General features: G+C 42.8%; 1 protein-coding gene across 1 annotated transcript; it reads right to left on the bottom strand.

Annotated features, from left to right (window-relative positions):
• Nucleotides 1–1,123: 1,123 nt before the first annotated feature.
• On the bottom strand, nt 1,124–15,475 carry atoh8 (atonal bHLH transcription factor 8). The gene is made up of 4 exons (XM_052042661.1): nt 15,270–15,475; nt 13,781–14,435; nt 12,149–12,340; nt 1,124–2,023 (listed from the first exon to the last, which is right to left on the bottom strand). Exons 2-4 carry the CDS (start codon nt 14,432–14,434, stop codon nt 2,018–2,020), a joined length of 852 nt encoding a protein of 283 aa, XP_051898621.1. The 5' UTR covers nt 14,435; nt 15,270–15,475; the 3' UTR covers nt 1,124–2,017.
• Between the last annotated feature and the right edge of the window lie 309 nt (nt 15,476–15,784).

The following is a 15,784-nucleotide window of genomic DNA, read 5'->3' on the forward strand; positions in this document are numbered from 1 at the left end:
TTTAGTTACTTGCCAGCAGTGTCAGGGAGAATGTGAAATACAATTTTGGGTGCTGATATCAACCACCTTGATCATATTTTCATGAGTCTACCATGGAATTACTGTCTTTCCAATAGAAGTACATACAACTTACACCAAAATCAGGTTGTCACACTCATTCGTACTGTAATTTAGTGTAACCACACATTGGCAAATATTCAACCTGTGCATTTACTTACTGTTGGCCAGTAGTTGTAACCCGAAAGGAAACTCATCATCTCAACCCAACCTCAGCTCCCTGAATCTCTCTGTCCCATCAATGAGAGCATGTGTCAGAAGGAAAGTTTTTCCAGTTTTGGGATTGGTCTATTTTCCCTATGGGAAGTGATAGAGAACCACTTTGATTTGAACTATCCCTTGGACTGTGCAGAACATATTCCACTGATTCAGATTTTATTTGAATTTAAAACCAACCTGTTTTTAATAATAATTTACCTTGTGTGTATGTCCAAGCTGAAAGTCATGATTGTAAATAATTCTGCATAATGACTATCGCTTGGAGCAAAATTTGTTACACGGCTCATAGTGAAGTTTTCTTATGTTTTACCCAATGCAGGTTGGAGTGATCAGCATTAATGAATCAAGTGGCCCCTTCTCATGCCTGGCCTCACTCTTCGGAGGTTCTCGAGCAGCTCTGGCTAGTTTCACAGATGCCAATCTCCTTCTGGTACCTGGGTCCACTTCCATCATTCACGAACACTCTTTAATAGGTTGTTGAATCACAGGGTATTACAATGGAATCTGATCCTTGTCCTTGCGTGGCATCCTTTGTGTATACTTCTGGCATGGTCCTGTGGATATTGATCAGGGGCAGTGCCCTGTACAATTTTCCCCAATGAACACAGAAATGGTTACAAGTGTGGTTGGAATCAGTTAAATCAGGGATCATCTGAGTCTGTGTGGCTCAGTGAATCTCTGAATGAAACTTTTGAGGCATTGAGAATGGGGTGAAGGGAGGGATCAGGGAGATGGTAGGTGGTATGGGAGGACAATACTGAGGCAAATAATTCAAGAAAATTTCACCCTATTGTTATTTGTATCCAGATTGCTTCACCAAACCAATAACTGACTTCAAGGTGACATCCAGAGTCTCATAAACTTTTATAAACATTTATACATTAATACTAGTGATTAATATGACCCCGCAATAATAGAGGGCAGTGTGATTACAGAGATCATAAAGTGCACGTAACATCAGTAGGCTTCCTGATTGTCCGACCACTTGTTTCTAAGGAGACAGACAGAGGCCCTGCTGCAACTTACTATCAGCAGGAAATCCGGCCAGGACACAAGCTGGAAAATACACAGAAGATCACATGCGGGGTCATCGTTATTTTAACCAGCTTGCCAAAAGAATTGGCATTTGGAAATGCCTAGCACTGGTGGCACCAGCATTAGTTTAACTTGTCAAATTTAACAGACCCTTTTCCAGCAAGTTACTCAGATTTACAATATCAAAAACATGCAATTAATCCCGGGACACAGATAATCGTTACGACCTCCTCTACAGCTTTATAAATTCTTGTTACAGCCATAATTACACAATGCATTACATTGTACCCATTGGGCCAGTATGTGCTTATGGTTAATTCAGTCTCAGAGTCTGCTTTTAATTCTCCTAAGTTTAAGAAAGCAAGTTATCTATGTAAAATTGTGTATTCCTCATTATCCTGTAATTGGTGTTCTTAGGGTAAAGGAGGGCTCAAACAAATGTCATCCTCGAACACAACAAAACGGGAAAGTGCTGAAAAGATTATGTCCAGAAATTCACTGTTCCTGTACTCTGATATTGTGTTACCAAGAAAAAGAACTTATTATCTTAAACAGGCAGCATCATTTCTTTTTCGGTTTGATATCTCTTCTGCATAATGTCTCCTGTAATTCTATATCTGCTCTTCATTTTCTGCCTCCCTGCCAGTGTTGGCTAGACATCAGCGCATTGTGTGATGTTCCTGTGAAATGTCGCTCCTCCACTGGATCATTCCTGAAATGGCAGAATGTAATTTATGATAGGAATTACTCTCAGAGCATGTGGAATAGGATGAGATTAATTAACCCATAGAGCACTGAGTTTACTAGCAGCTGTTAGCGGTCAAATGTGTTTTGTATTAGCCACAGACTTGAAGACGAAGTCAAATTAGCTGAAAGCTAATGTAAAACCCTATGAAAGATACACAGTTTCACTGCATCTCACTTAAGCATAAAATACTTGGACATTTAATTCAGGGGTAGTAATGAATTCAGGTTTTTAACATACCAGTTTCAGCTTTAACACTCAATATTACCTTTCATCAAAATGGATCCTGAGGAGATGGAGCCCATAACATGCTGTTAGAGTACTTCACAGAGCACTTACCTGTTTTCAGGCTTCCCCAAACAAAGAGTCAAAATTCACGATCACAAGATACAAACCAATATTAGAGCTGAAAAGAATGGTTGCAGAGCCCCTCGAGATGCTGCTGTGTCATTGGAGGTTTGAGACAAAATTTCTCATGACCTTCTCTTCATCTCTCCCTGCTTTTGTAGTAGATGGGAGACTAGAAACTTTCTTCTCTAAGATATGTCTTCAAACTTTGGCTGGACCGTGGCAGGTTCAAGTGCCAAGCTCGAGACTGACACTAACACGGGCTTGCCTGCTCTCCATTATTCTTCTATAATCTTAACTTGAAGTGACTCAGTTGAGATAAACTACACTGCCCTGTGAAATTCACAAACTGTGAAGCCAGTTTAATTTGTGGGCTTTATGAGAAATTGCAGCACTATGCACACCAGCACATTGCAAGTCACAAGATCGGCATGTGAACCAGAGAGAGAAAAAAACTAATTGAGAAGGCAAAATAGTTAAAGAAAGGCTTGGATCTTTGCATATTATCACTTTGTCCCAAGACATTCAGAATTTTCATGTACAATAATATTAACTAAAATAGCAATATTTGAAGCTATGCAGTCTGGCATGTCCTAGTGAAATAATTAGGTAATCAGTTTCAAAGGCATTGGCCATAAAGAATATCTTTTGTCTTCTTCAGTATTATTGTGGAAATTTTAATGTCCACCTGCATCATAAGAATGGACAGACAGGGCTTCTGCTCGACATATCCAAAGAACAGCACTGCCTCAACAATACATTACATGCTAAAGGAGTGTATTTAAATCCATAAACCCCAGAGACAATAAGAAGAACTCTACTGACTCAAAGAAGCTAACTAAAGAGATCAACTTTTTTTTAAGTTGCAATATCTATGGATTTTTTCCAATCCATTGCAAACAATGGAATGTTATTTTATTAGAATGCCAAAGCTTCTGTGAGGCAATCAAGAAGCATGATATTTTGTCAACACGTCTCTATTCCAAGAAATATAACATTCTGACATTAAACTTAGGTCAAAGAAAGTGGACATTTTTTCTTTGCTATTTTCCTCCTGTCCTTGTAAGGATGTAGTCTCATGGGCTTTGGCAGTTGTTGACCACATCACCCAATGGCCATTCTACATCTACAAGCACAAGACAGCATTGACTGGCAAACATGGACAGTGCAATAGCCAAGTTTAATCTTGTCCTCATCTGACATACACAAAACACACTTCCAAGAATGTGAATCCCAGATGGTTTTGTTTCCACCCTGTCTTGCCATCGCACACAAGAGTCAAATGCAACGACTCCAACTGTGTCGCCAACTGAAGTGACTTCACTTTGCACAAAGCAATGAATGGAATTTAAGGAATTTCCAGTGTCCTTGGGATGGTGTAGCATCCTCCAGATATATGCAAGTAGATGTAGGACCCTTTTCAATTAAATTCTCCCCACCTTCAATCACCAAACAAGTTTTACCTCATGAATGATCAGGTCATTTGTTCCAAACACAAAATTATTTCTTAACTGGGCCAGTTGCCATCTAATGCATGTTGATATATCTATTTCCAACTACTTATTTTGTAATTAGAATTCTCAGAATTCACTTTGAGAAGTTAAAGAATTATAAAAACATAAAATGCTGGAGACACTCAGCATGTCAGGCAGAATCTGCTTCTCTCTCCACAGATGCTGCCTGACTTGCTAGGTGCTTCTAGCACTTCCTGTTTATATTTCAGATTTCCAACAACTGCATGTTTCTTCTTTGTTTTTAATTAAAGGATTAAGCAGTTTAAACAACAGGAGAACCTGTCTGCAGAGAACTCAATGTACTGGCCAATATTCCTTCTAAATGCCATCAGATAAGAACATTTTGAAATAAAATTAATTTGCTGAAGTACAGGCATCATTGGCTGGGATTTATTGTTTGTCCCCAGATGTCCCTGGGGAAGTGATGGGGAGATGGTTTATTGAACTGCCGCAGTCTATGTGATGAAACATCTCTCCACCATAACCTGCCATTCCTTACACTATGAGATCAAGCTGTTATAAGTTCAATCAACTAACAGCAACCACTGCACTTTAAAAATACATAGTGTCCAGCAGTCTTATTGACAGGAAGCTATTTAAACAAAATTTACTTCTTGTGTAGATAGGGTTGGTTATTAAAAAATGAAGGGCTTAAAGCATTAAAGTGACACAATGCATTTGGAAAATCTCGTGATAACACACTGTACAGTGAGATAGATTGCATGGCAACACATCCCACATCACTTGTGTGTGAGCCAATGGAGTAGAGTTTCTTTAACTTTGATGCCAGGGCAATAAGCATTGGCTGGACAAAGTCCAGAGAGGAAAATCTTTGTAAGATTGGTAACAGAATTTTCCTTCCATCTAATGAAAGGAAAATTCTGGAGGATTCTTAAATGGTCACATTGTCCTTTCGGGCTAATTTTCTGTGCACTGTCCAAGCGATGTTTACCATCCAGGCAAAAATCTATACCGTATGTACCTTGCCAGGAGGGGACTGAATGATTTTCCTATCCTCCATCTTCTTGTTAGAACCTTTCTCCTTTGTCTTCTGCACCCTGTTGAATTGTCTCAATTGACCTACTCGCTGTGAGGGAGAAACCCAAGGGGCTTCATAAAACAATCAGCGATATGATCGGGAACCTTGGAGAAAAATGATTAATTTTACTCCCACTCAAATGGAAGAGAGAAGTTGGAGTTTAGATGGTATTTCGCCATTAGAGAACACATCTATTTTTAAAACATGATGGAGAAGAGAATGAATGCTGTGGTAATAATGTGTAAACCACATATCAACACACACACTGCAGCATTTGGCCATTGTGACACTGTTATTTGAGAGATCTCATAACAGATTTGCTCGTACCATAGTTTTGCCAAGAAATGAGCCAAAAAAAATTCCCATTGGATGTTAAGGACAATTTTGGTTTGGGTTGGTCTGCCTTTATTTATTCTGGCTGCTTAACAGTAGTTTCTAGTTAGAGAGGACCCTGTGCACTCATTTTACATAAAAGTCACAGATTGCATTTATTCATTATCAAATGAAAGGAGACTGCAGCATCAGAACCAGGCCTTCTGGGCTTGGGTTGACCTTGACAATCTGACTGACCAATGTAATCTCTTTCATTCATCTATCTAATTGTGCTGTGATTTCAAGGAAAAGACTGAAAAATAGTTGGACATGTCTTAAATTAGTTGGAGGCTAATTCACTTCCAAGTTGCAGTACCTATTTCCCAGACGCTAATTTCAGACATTTATTATGTCGCAGTGATTTATTAGTCCATGCTTTTCAGGACAGTTGGATAACCTTTCCCGAAGAGCTGAGGCAGGAACGATGGGTTGAGTGACCTTCTTCTGTGTTGTATGATTCTATTTTTATTATATATTTATCCCATGTGATGCTCACAGTGTTACCAGCATTTACTATCTGTCCCTAATTGACCCTGAACTGAGGAAGTCACATCGGCCAGTCAGGAGTCACATATAGGCCAGATCAACAAATGTCCTCTCTTGAAGGATTTGAGTTAATCAGGTGGTTTTTTTTTCAATGATCAGGTATACATGGTTATTATAAATGATAAAAGTACTTCTTTCCAAATTCCAGATTTATTCAATTACTTGAATTTAAAATTTCCAGGTGCTGTGGGAGGATGCTTGTCAAGAACTGGGACTGTAAGTCCCACTGCTACTGCTAGTTAACCCCACTACATTAATTCAAGATGAATTGACGCTGTTAAGCTTTGACTGAATGCAGTTACAAAATGGTTTCAATGTGTAACCCTCTGAAACTTCCAGCATAATTTGCTGAGTGTTGACATTGCTTTGAGTCGGACTATAGCGTAAGAGGCCAAGATGGATGCAAAAACTGTGTTTGGATGATGGGTTTGATATTTTGCATGCTTTATTAATAAGGAAATATCTAGCGGATTGTTAACTGGTAATGTCATCCTGTCGGGCTAATTTTCTGTGCTATATGATCTATCCAACCTGTGCAAATTCTGGCCTCTTGCGTATCCCCAGATTTCTACTGACTTGCCCAATGGCAGCTGTGCCTTCAGATCACTAGGGCCTGAGCTTGGGGATTTCCCTCCCTTAGCCTTTCTCGCCTCTTCTAATGCACTTTCAAAGATTTGCAACTTTTGATTAATTGTCCCAATGGCCAAGATTTTTTGGCCATGGGTCAAGTAAAATAGTGGCACTTCAACCAATCAGCTGGAAGAATTCCCTAAGCCGTCAGTCTACTATGAAGGAGCTAGAAATTACATTGGCACCATCGTGTGCAGAAAGGCAGATGGGATGAAGAAAGAGAGATGTAAGTGACAGATAACAAAAAATAACAATTAATTCTTTTTTAAATATCTCCAACACTAAGTTTTGAATGAATGAGACTTCCCACTCATAAAATTAAATTTTCAGAGCCAGAATTGCTGTTTGGTAGTAATTATCTCCAGCAAGCTATTCAAAATTAGCTTCCTTCTGTCTGGCCCAGCTCTCACTTTTTTGGCATTTTAATGGACAACAAGTGAGTAGGTGCCCCAAGATCACACTGAGTTGCACTTGGAGGGGACATCTTGAAGGGCTCATCTAATGAAGCCACATGGATAGAACTCAGGAGTACGAAAAGTACAATCACTATGATGGGGTTATTCTATAGGCCTCTCAATAGCCAATGGGAGCTAGTGAAATGGTTATGCATGCAGATCATGGAAAGGTATAAAAACAAAAGGGTTCTTGTAGTGGGTGATTTTAACTCCCCTAATATTGACTGGGACTCCCTTAGTGCCAGGGGTTTAGATGGGCAGCATTTGTGAAGTGCATTCAGGAGGGTTTCTTGAAACAATATGTCCATGGTCCAACTAGGGATGGGACCATACTAGACTTGGCCAGGTGGTCGAAGTTTCAGTAGGGAAGCACATTGGGAACAGTGATCATAATTCTGTAAATTTTAAGATAGTTATGGATAAGGATAAGACTGATCCTTGGGTGAAAGTGCTAAATTAGGGGAAGGCTATTTACAACAGTATTGGGCAGGAGCTGGGGAGACTGGGAGCAGCTGTTTCAGGGTAAATCTACATCTGACATGTGGGAATCTTTTAAAGGCCATCTGGTTAGAGTTCAAGACCAGCATATTCCTGTGAGCATGAACGATAAGGATGGCAAGGTTCAGGAACTTTGGATGAGGAGAGATATTGCAAATGTAATCAAAAAGAAAATAAAGCATTTATAAGGTTTGGGAAGCTGAAATCAGACAAGAACCTTGAGGAATATAAAGAAAACAGGAAAGAACTTAAACAAGGAATTAGGCGGGCAAAAAGTGGCCATGAAATCTCCTTGGTTGTCAAAGGATACAGCAGGGTATTGATCAGTTGAAAATTTGGGTGGAGAAATGGCAGATAAAGTTTATTCTGGATAAGTGTGAGGTGTTGCATTTTGGAAGTCAAATGCAAAAGGAGCTTGTACAGTAAATGGCAGGACCCATAGGAGCATGATGTATAGAAGGATCTTGGGTTACAAGTCTATAGCTCCCCGAAAATAGCAACACAAGTAGATAGGTGGTAAAGAAAATGTACAGCATGCTTGCCTTCCTCTGCACTGCACTTCCTCTGTAGCTGTGACACTTTACTCTGTATTGTTATTGTTTTTACCTGTACTACCTCAATGCACTCTGTACTGACTCAATGTAACTGCACTGTGTAATGAATTGACCTGTACGACCGGTACAAGTTTTTCACTGTACCTCGGTACGAGTGATAATAATAAACCAATACCAATACCTTCATTGGTCGGGGAACTGAATATAAAATTCGGAAAGTCATGTGGCAGCTGCATAAAACTTCCTTGTGTGCAGTTCTGGAGTACTGTACCTGGAGTATTGTGGCTACTGTACCTGGAGTATTGTGTGCAGTTCTGGTCACCACAATCTAGGAAGGATGTTAAGGCTTTGGGTGCCGAGGAGGATATTGCCTCGGTTGGAGAGTATTGGCTACAAGGGGAGGTTGAACAGCCTGTTCTATGTTCTGAACACTTCACTCAATCTCATGCGTAGAATTTTCATTTTAAGACCTCATTGAAGCCTGCAATAAGGAGAAATTGGACAACCTTGGGTTGTTTGTGCTGGAGCTTCAGAGGCTGAGGGGAGACCTGATGGCAATATGTAAAATCATGAGAGGCCTAGATAAGGTAGACAGCCAGTGTCTTTTCCCAAGGGTGCAAATGTCAAATACTAGAGGGCATAGGTTTAAGGTGATTGGGTTTAAAGGAGATGTGTGAAGTAAGTTTTTTACAGAGGGTGGTAGATGCCTGGAACAGGCTGCCAGGGGAGGTGGTGGAAGCAGACACAATAGCAATGTTTAAGAGGCATTCAGACAGACACGTGAACGGGCTGGGGATGGGAGAATACGAGACATGTGCAGGCAGATGGGATTAGTTGGTGCAGACATGGTGAGCCCAGGGGCCTGTTCCTGCGCTATACTGTTCTATGTTCTATCTCAATTCTAAGTCAGTCGCTGAGGGCTGAGGAGGAGCAAGATATTTCTGATAGCAACCTTTTGGATTCTGCATCTAACTGAGTGTGGACTCCAAAGTTTGCTGTGTCTGTTATTCCATGAGCACTGTCAGCCTCATAGTTATTTGTAAAATCTATGCTTTGATCTGTTTATGTGGCTCAGTGTCACACTTAATAATTCTAGTAAATGCCTTGAGACAATTTTTACATTGGAGCATTATACAAATGCAAGTTACTGTTATTGTTTCAGTGAGCATGACCAATCTTACCCATGCTCCTAAGCCACCTACCAGCTTGAAGTGAGATCCGCATGTCAAGTGCTCTCCCTACATCTGTCTCATTGGCAGGCACATGAAACAACAGTAATCCTACTGCAAACCAGTGCTGCACCTGGTCTGTGAATTCCATTCCAGTGTATCCATAGCATTTGCAATACAGAGAAAACCTATGCTTTAAATTAGCACTGAAGACATCCTGAACTCCCAAATGATTGATAACATGGGTTGTACTATGTAAACTAGTGAGAATTCACCTTCAAACAAAACCCTAAATTAATACAATTTTTGAATTAAATTGGACAAAATGAAAGACATTCTCAGCAGTTTAGGATGCATCTGTGGAGAGAGAAACAGAGTTAATAATTCAAGTTGACGCCCTTTCATCAGACTGGGAACAGTTAGAAATGTCAATTCTGCAGAAAAGTGGGAGAGTGGTGGTGAGGGGTTGAGGGGAGTGAGACTGAGGGAATGAAAAGGAGGCTCCACAAAAACAGAGGGAGAAGAAAAGATTGAATGACATGAAGAGCAGTGGTGTGGTTGAAAAAGAGCGGTAAAGGCCAGTGAAAAAGATATGTCTGGAGGAGGACGAAATAGGAATGAAATCTGAAATTATTAGAAGAAAAAAGAACTCCATGAGATTCAATTGTGAGATGGCTGATTATCAGAAAACATTGAGTCCGTCAGATTGCCACATGGTGGGAGATGAGATGATGTTCCATTGGCTTGTACTGAGCTTTCTTGTAGCAGTATAGGAGGCCAAAGACAAAGATCTCAGACTGAGAGGAGGATGGAGAATTCAAGGCAGCTGGAAGCTCAGGGTCCCATTGGCCACCTGACCAGAGGTGTTCTGCAAAGCAGTCTCCCAGTCGGAGTCTGGCAATCCTACTATAGCGGAGGTCACACTTTGAGCACTGAATGCCATTGGAGGATGTACAAGGAAACTGCTGCTTCACTGGAGGGAGGATTTGGATCCCTGGATGGGAGGGAAGGAGGTAAAAGAACAGTTGTCGCGTCTCCTGTGATCGCATGGGAAGGGGAGCAGATATTGGTGGAAATGATCCAGGAAGTCCTGGAGGGAACGATCACTTCAGGTTGTTAAAAAGGGGAGGGGGGGGAAGAGGTATTTGGCTTTGGCATCATGTTGGAGGCGTCAAACATCATGGAGGATGATTCACTGAATGTGAAGGCCAGTGGGATGGAAGGCGAAGGCTGGAACGGAAGCATTTGAGATCCCTGTCAGTCAACATGTTGGCATTGAAATCCCATGCGGCAGCTTCTAGTCTCCAGTCTTATTGGGCACCTGTCTCTCTGGGCCAAGCCCTTGCTCCATCAAACCTATGTGGTAGCTAGTGTGTGCCAGTAACGCAGCCCCCTCGCTAAAAGGAACCATGAACAGGCAACTTCCACTCCACCATATGAGGTTCGGGACCCCATGAACCATCCCAACAGCAATGGGTCTGAATGTCACACTGCGATCCTCACCGAAGGCAGAAAATCAGAGTGGATCCTGAGGGACTGCCTGAGAAGAAGGGGGAAAAGAAACCACAGTTGAAGAAAAGGGAAAGACATAACAGAAGCGGTGGTAAGGAAGGTGGCGTCATCAGAACAGATGTAACAGAGACAGAGAAACTGGGAGAATTGAATGGAGACCTTGTATTAATGGTAAACTTAGACAAATTGGAATTTTGTTTTGAAGTAGGGAAATTTCAAGTCAAATTGAAACTAATAAATCAAATTCTTAACAAAAATGAGTTTAAGATTTTTGTTTAAAAAGGAAAAAAGATAGTAACATTCCTGGAATTAAAATTGTATTATTATTATTCCTTAACATTACATCCTTGTTCACAACACGTTTTCGCCTCTCTCTCTCTCTCTCTCTCTGTCTGTCTCTTCACATGAAACAGCTGCAGTCAATGTATCCTCAGGAGCTGCTCACAAACCAGCTATTAAAAAGTTTTTCTGGAACAGATGTCCACCCGAGTGCTGGGGAATGTGCCAAAAGTTTCGTGTGACTGAATGTTTCTTCCCCAAATCGCGTGCCTTTCCTCTGCCCTCTGCCCCGAGTGGCGCCAGCTCTGCTTCCCACACCAGCAGCTCAACATCTGGAGTCTGGGGCTGCACAAAACACCAAACACTCCCGAAAACCATCCCCTCCATTCATTCACTCCACAAACAACACGGTGGCAAGATCAGCGCGTGATTTATTAGACAATATTGCAGCTGGAACATTCAAGAATGCCGAGGGAAGTTCAGATGAAGTTTAAAAAACTCCCATTGTCATAAAGTGGGAACGAAAGCTTGAATCACTTTAACTTAATTGCTTCACAAGTTATTTTCTTTTTGAATAAAGGCTTACTGCCTGAATAAAATCCTGTATTAAATGCAGACTGTATATTGATTTGATAATATTATCGATGTTTAGCTTTATGTTTATATCCAAAGAAAGATAATCATTAAATGTCAACAGAATAAAAGTTGATCAACACCCAGATTTTATTGAGTAAGTATTTATTGAACCCAGCGGCTCGGTAACCTTCCCTCAATATAGAGCTCTTGCACTCCCTCATTTTTCCACCCCCCGCCACACACACACACACACACACGCACACCGCCAGCACCCCACCCCCACTCCAAGTCTTCTCGGTTCAAATAAAAACAAATGACCACACTGTTCTGCAATGTTTGAGCTTACCAGAGCTCTGTAAAGGCCGACGCGAGTCATGTCGAAATACAGAATATGGGCAGATAAACAGATCGAACGCTTGAAAACAGTCAGATGGGGGCAATGGGGGTGGCGGGGTGGGCGTGGGGGGGAGGAGGCTGTTTAACCCTTACATTACCAGAAAGGAGAGGGTAACCCTCAGCACCTCACCCACCCAATCCTGTTCACGTGTAAGAAAGCTGCACAGGAGCCCTTGTGCTCTTGGCACCGGGTTGGAAGCTCACCTTCCTCTTTTTTGATCTTCCCTCCGCCTGCAATGTCTTGGTGCATTGCTCCACACACTCGGAGAAGCTCATGTTGCTGTGATCCGAGCTGTAGTCGAGGTCAGCCAGCCTGGCCAGGGACAGGATGTAATTACACGCTATCCTTAGGATCGCCAGCTTCGACAGCTTCTGTCCATAGGAATAGCAAGGAACCTGCAGAGAGGCGCCCAGAGTCATTGAAGGGAAAACACAAGATGAATAAGTCTGGCACGCCATACATGCACACTTCAATCATGCACAATGCGCACATGTACATGGCTAGATACACATAAAAGGCACACAGATATTTGCACATACTTATGTATAAATATGTGCAGACCTCTAGTACGTAAATGGATAGGAAAAGTTTAGAGGGATATAGGGCAAACGCGGGCAGATGGGACTAGCTTGGGTGGGAAACTTGGTCGTTGGGCCGAAGGGCCTGTTTCTGTGCTTATTACTCTATGACTCTATACATTCAATAGATAAATACCTCTTTAAATGCGTATGTGCATTAGACGAACGCTACCTCTGGCGCTTACACGGTGAATTAGATTTACAAGAGGGGTTACGGGAGTTGCGACAGTGTTATGCAGGTAACCGCTGATAAGTTTCCATGAAATGAATCAGATCGCTGAGCTGGTTTTAATTTTTTTAAAAAAAAGTACTCGGCAACCGTAACCACACCAAGGTTGGTTTGATGTAACGATGCGTTGACTATTTAATGATAAGGTTCTGCCAAGCTCAGAAGTTAATTGTTTTGAGGAAAAAAATCAAGAAGCAAGCACAACACATCCAATAAAGCCCGGGCTCCTGTCCAATATCGCAATCGACAATTTTGCACCTCATTATGAACACAGTTTGTGCTATTTGCGGTAATCTGTACAGCGGCCTTTCCCTCCACGGAGAGCTATCAGTAAACATATACACAGATGTCTTTGCCAGCTTGCTATATTATATAACCCAAGCAAATGTTTCACACTTGGTGGGAAGCGTGTTCCTTTTTCAAACCAGTTTATCCCTCAAACTTGTTAAATATACACCCAATGCAGGGTGACAGTCTCCAGTTTTGCAGCTTTGAGCTTTGAGCAGTGTTCTAAAGTATAAGCGTTGAATGATTGGCTCCGCATTAAAGGGACAAACGAGATTTGTGCTGGGCAGTTGAATCCTTCACAGTCAAAAGGACACGTGTACATGTATCTATGTATATGTCCACGTTCCCCTGTATCTCTGTGAAGCATTTAAGGAGTCCCACTATAGATATCTTTCAACATCGAATTCTCAATAGGTAGCACTCAATAGGTCTCAATAGTTGCCAGTTGCATAAAGGTGCCCTGTATAAGGAGCTCCCATCCACTTACACTATCCCTGCATTAACGTTAATCGACTGGGCTTTGGATATGAACGCCAGGATCATTAATACTAACAACAGTCAACATAATGCAAGTTGCAGTAGTTTAAACTACATATAGTTTAGAACGAGAATTATTTGGTTCCTTCGAGCTTTCTTGGAGACGCAGTTATTGATAAGATAAAACGCTCCTCTTCCTGGAAGAACCGGGTGGTGAGGGTCTGGGGGTGAGCAGTGTGTCACCGTCCCACGGTGGACTGTACCTGTTTCCTAAGGGCTTCGAAAGCTGCGCTGATGGTGTGGACCCTGGTCCTCTCTCTGGCGTTCGCCAACAGCCTCCGAGTCTGCTGAATGGCTTTGATCTCGGTGGAGGCGTTGGAAGTCTCCCCCGGCCGTTTCCTGGGTGATGGATTGTAGTTTGCGTGCGGGATCGATGTGTAGGAGCCTCCGGGAGATCGCTGGCAGAGCACAATCCGGGGCTGGAGACTCGGCGGCTCCGGGAACGCCTGCGATTCGAAGGCGCACACTTGGGACGGGGGTGCCCGAGCCGGTTTGCCCCGACCTGGGGCAGGAGACGGAGGGCTGGGAGCCTCATCCTCCCCTCCCCTTCCCCCACCTCCTCCTCCTCCTCCAGCCGGCGCGCTCGCCACGGCCGCAATCCTGCGCAAATCCACAACATCAGCCCGCGAGTCTTTGCAAGTGGCGGTGGCGCCGTTGCCCCGGACCGTCCCATTGCAGCGGCCGTTGCTGTCAGCCAGCCGGGCGATCAAAGGGTCCGGCTCAGCCCGGTAAACTTTCTCCATCTCGCCGTGCCTCAGGACATCACGGTTTTTCCGTTTCAATCTCTTTATTGTACCGATCCCTTTGACACACAGTTTCTTCCATTCAGTCACTTCCAGGTTTCCCGAAGTCCTCATTCTGATGAAAGAAACCGAGTTTGCTTTTATTTAAATCTTCCGTGTCAACCCCACTACTGTGTGTGTGTGTGTGTGTGTGTGTGTGTGAACGCTCCTCCTCGGCGGCTATAGCAACAGTTCTGAAGCAATGCCTCTAGTGATGTTAGAATGTCAACTCAAGTCCCTTGCTTCGCATTGCCAACATTTTTTTGTGAACGCATTCGGCGATCCATCTGTGTTTGTTTAGCCTCAATTTACACAGAAGCCCGTGTTAGTGAGATCAGTCATCGCGATGCCTGTTGGAGGGAGGGTGCGAACCTCTTCCTCACGGGGGGAGAGAGGGGAGGGAAGCTGCCCCCTTCGTTCGCATCACGGATCACGGTACCGGGATGGGTTCAAAGCCCGGCCGGTACAGCAAAAGTCATCTCCTTTCACAACGGGCTGTGGGTTGACGATATTATTTCGCCGGGAAATCAATCCAATGCAAGCCTTTTGAGCTGAGACTGGATGCTTCAAAGGATCATCTGAAGGAGGTGTTTAAACGGGATGGATAGGTCGATGAGAGGGACCTTGTTCCACGGTGGGAGAGAGCAGAACATTCCCAAATATCAGTATCAATTCATGTGCTAACGCTACTGAGTGTATTGACCAAATAACACGAAGAATGTTAAGAGTTTTGCACATATATTTTCATTATGAATACATTTTATTTTTGAGGATAAAAAAGCCATCATAATCAATACTAGGTTGTGCAAGAGTCAGGTCAAGAAACCTTTCTTCTTGCCAGTACTAGAACTCTTGCCCCTTAAACGTGAACTGCAATTGTTGACACTGCCGTTGATATTTAGATACTGACCTGGCAGCGGGTCGGGAGCTGAGCAGCAAGGTCTTCCTGTGATCCACTCAGCCCTTTGACACCACCCGGGAGCGGTCGGGTGCTGGCCAGGTAGATTAGAGCCTGGCAAGTGAGTGGCCTCACGATGCCCAACTGACATCGATCTATCCAAACATATTCAGCAGATCGGGCTGGGATAACGTCTGGAGATCTGAAATGAAATCGGAAAACGCTGGAGACACTCAGCAGGTCAGGCAGCATCTGTGGAAAGCGAAACAGAGTTAATATTTCAGTTGAACTTCTCACCCATCCAGCAATAGTTCCAACTTCACCATGACTATGAAACGGATTGTATTGGACCTACCAGGATACATGGGCTACAAGATTGGCCGTGCTTGCACAGAATATTAATCATCTTTGGGGAATTTTCACCAATTGCACCCATTTTCAGGCTTCAATGAGGTCTTAAGCGAAAATTCCACATATAAGATTGAGCGAAGTGTTTAGGACCTAGAAAAGTACAGAACAGCAACAGG

Source organism: Pristis pectinata, chromosome 2 (genome assembly GCF_009764475.1).
Source record: "Pristis pectinata isolate sPriPec2 chromosome 2, sPriPec2.1.pri, whole genome shotgun sequence".
Lineage (NCBI taxonomy): Eukaryota > Metazoa > Chordata > Chondrichthyes > Rhinopristiformes > Pristidae > Pristis > Pristis pectinata.

Coding starts and splice junctions, on each gene's coding strand:
- atoh8 (XM_052042661.1), bottom strand. CDS start 14,434: ATGAGGACTTCGGGAAACCTGGAAGTGACTGAATGGAAGAAACTGTGT. Junction 12,341..13,780: donor TCGAAGCCCTTAGGAAACAG/GTACAGTCCACC, acceptor GCCTCTCTGCAG/GTTCCTTGCTATTCCTATGG.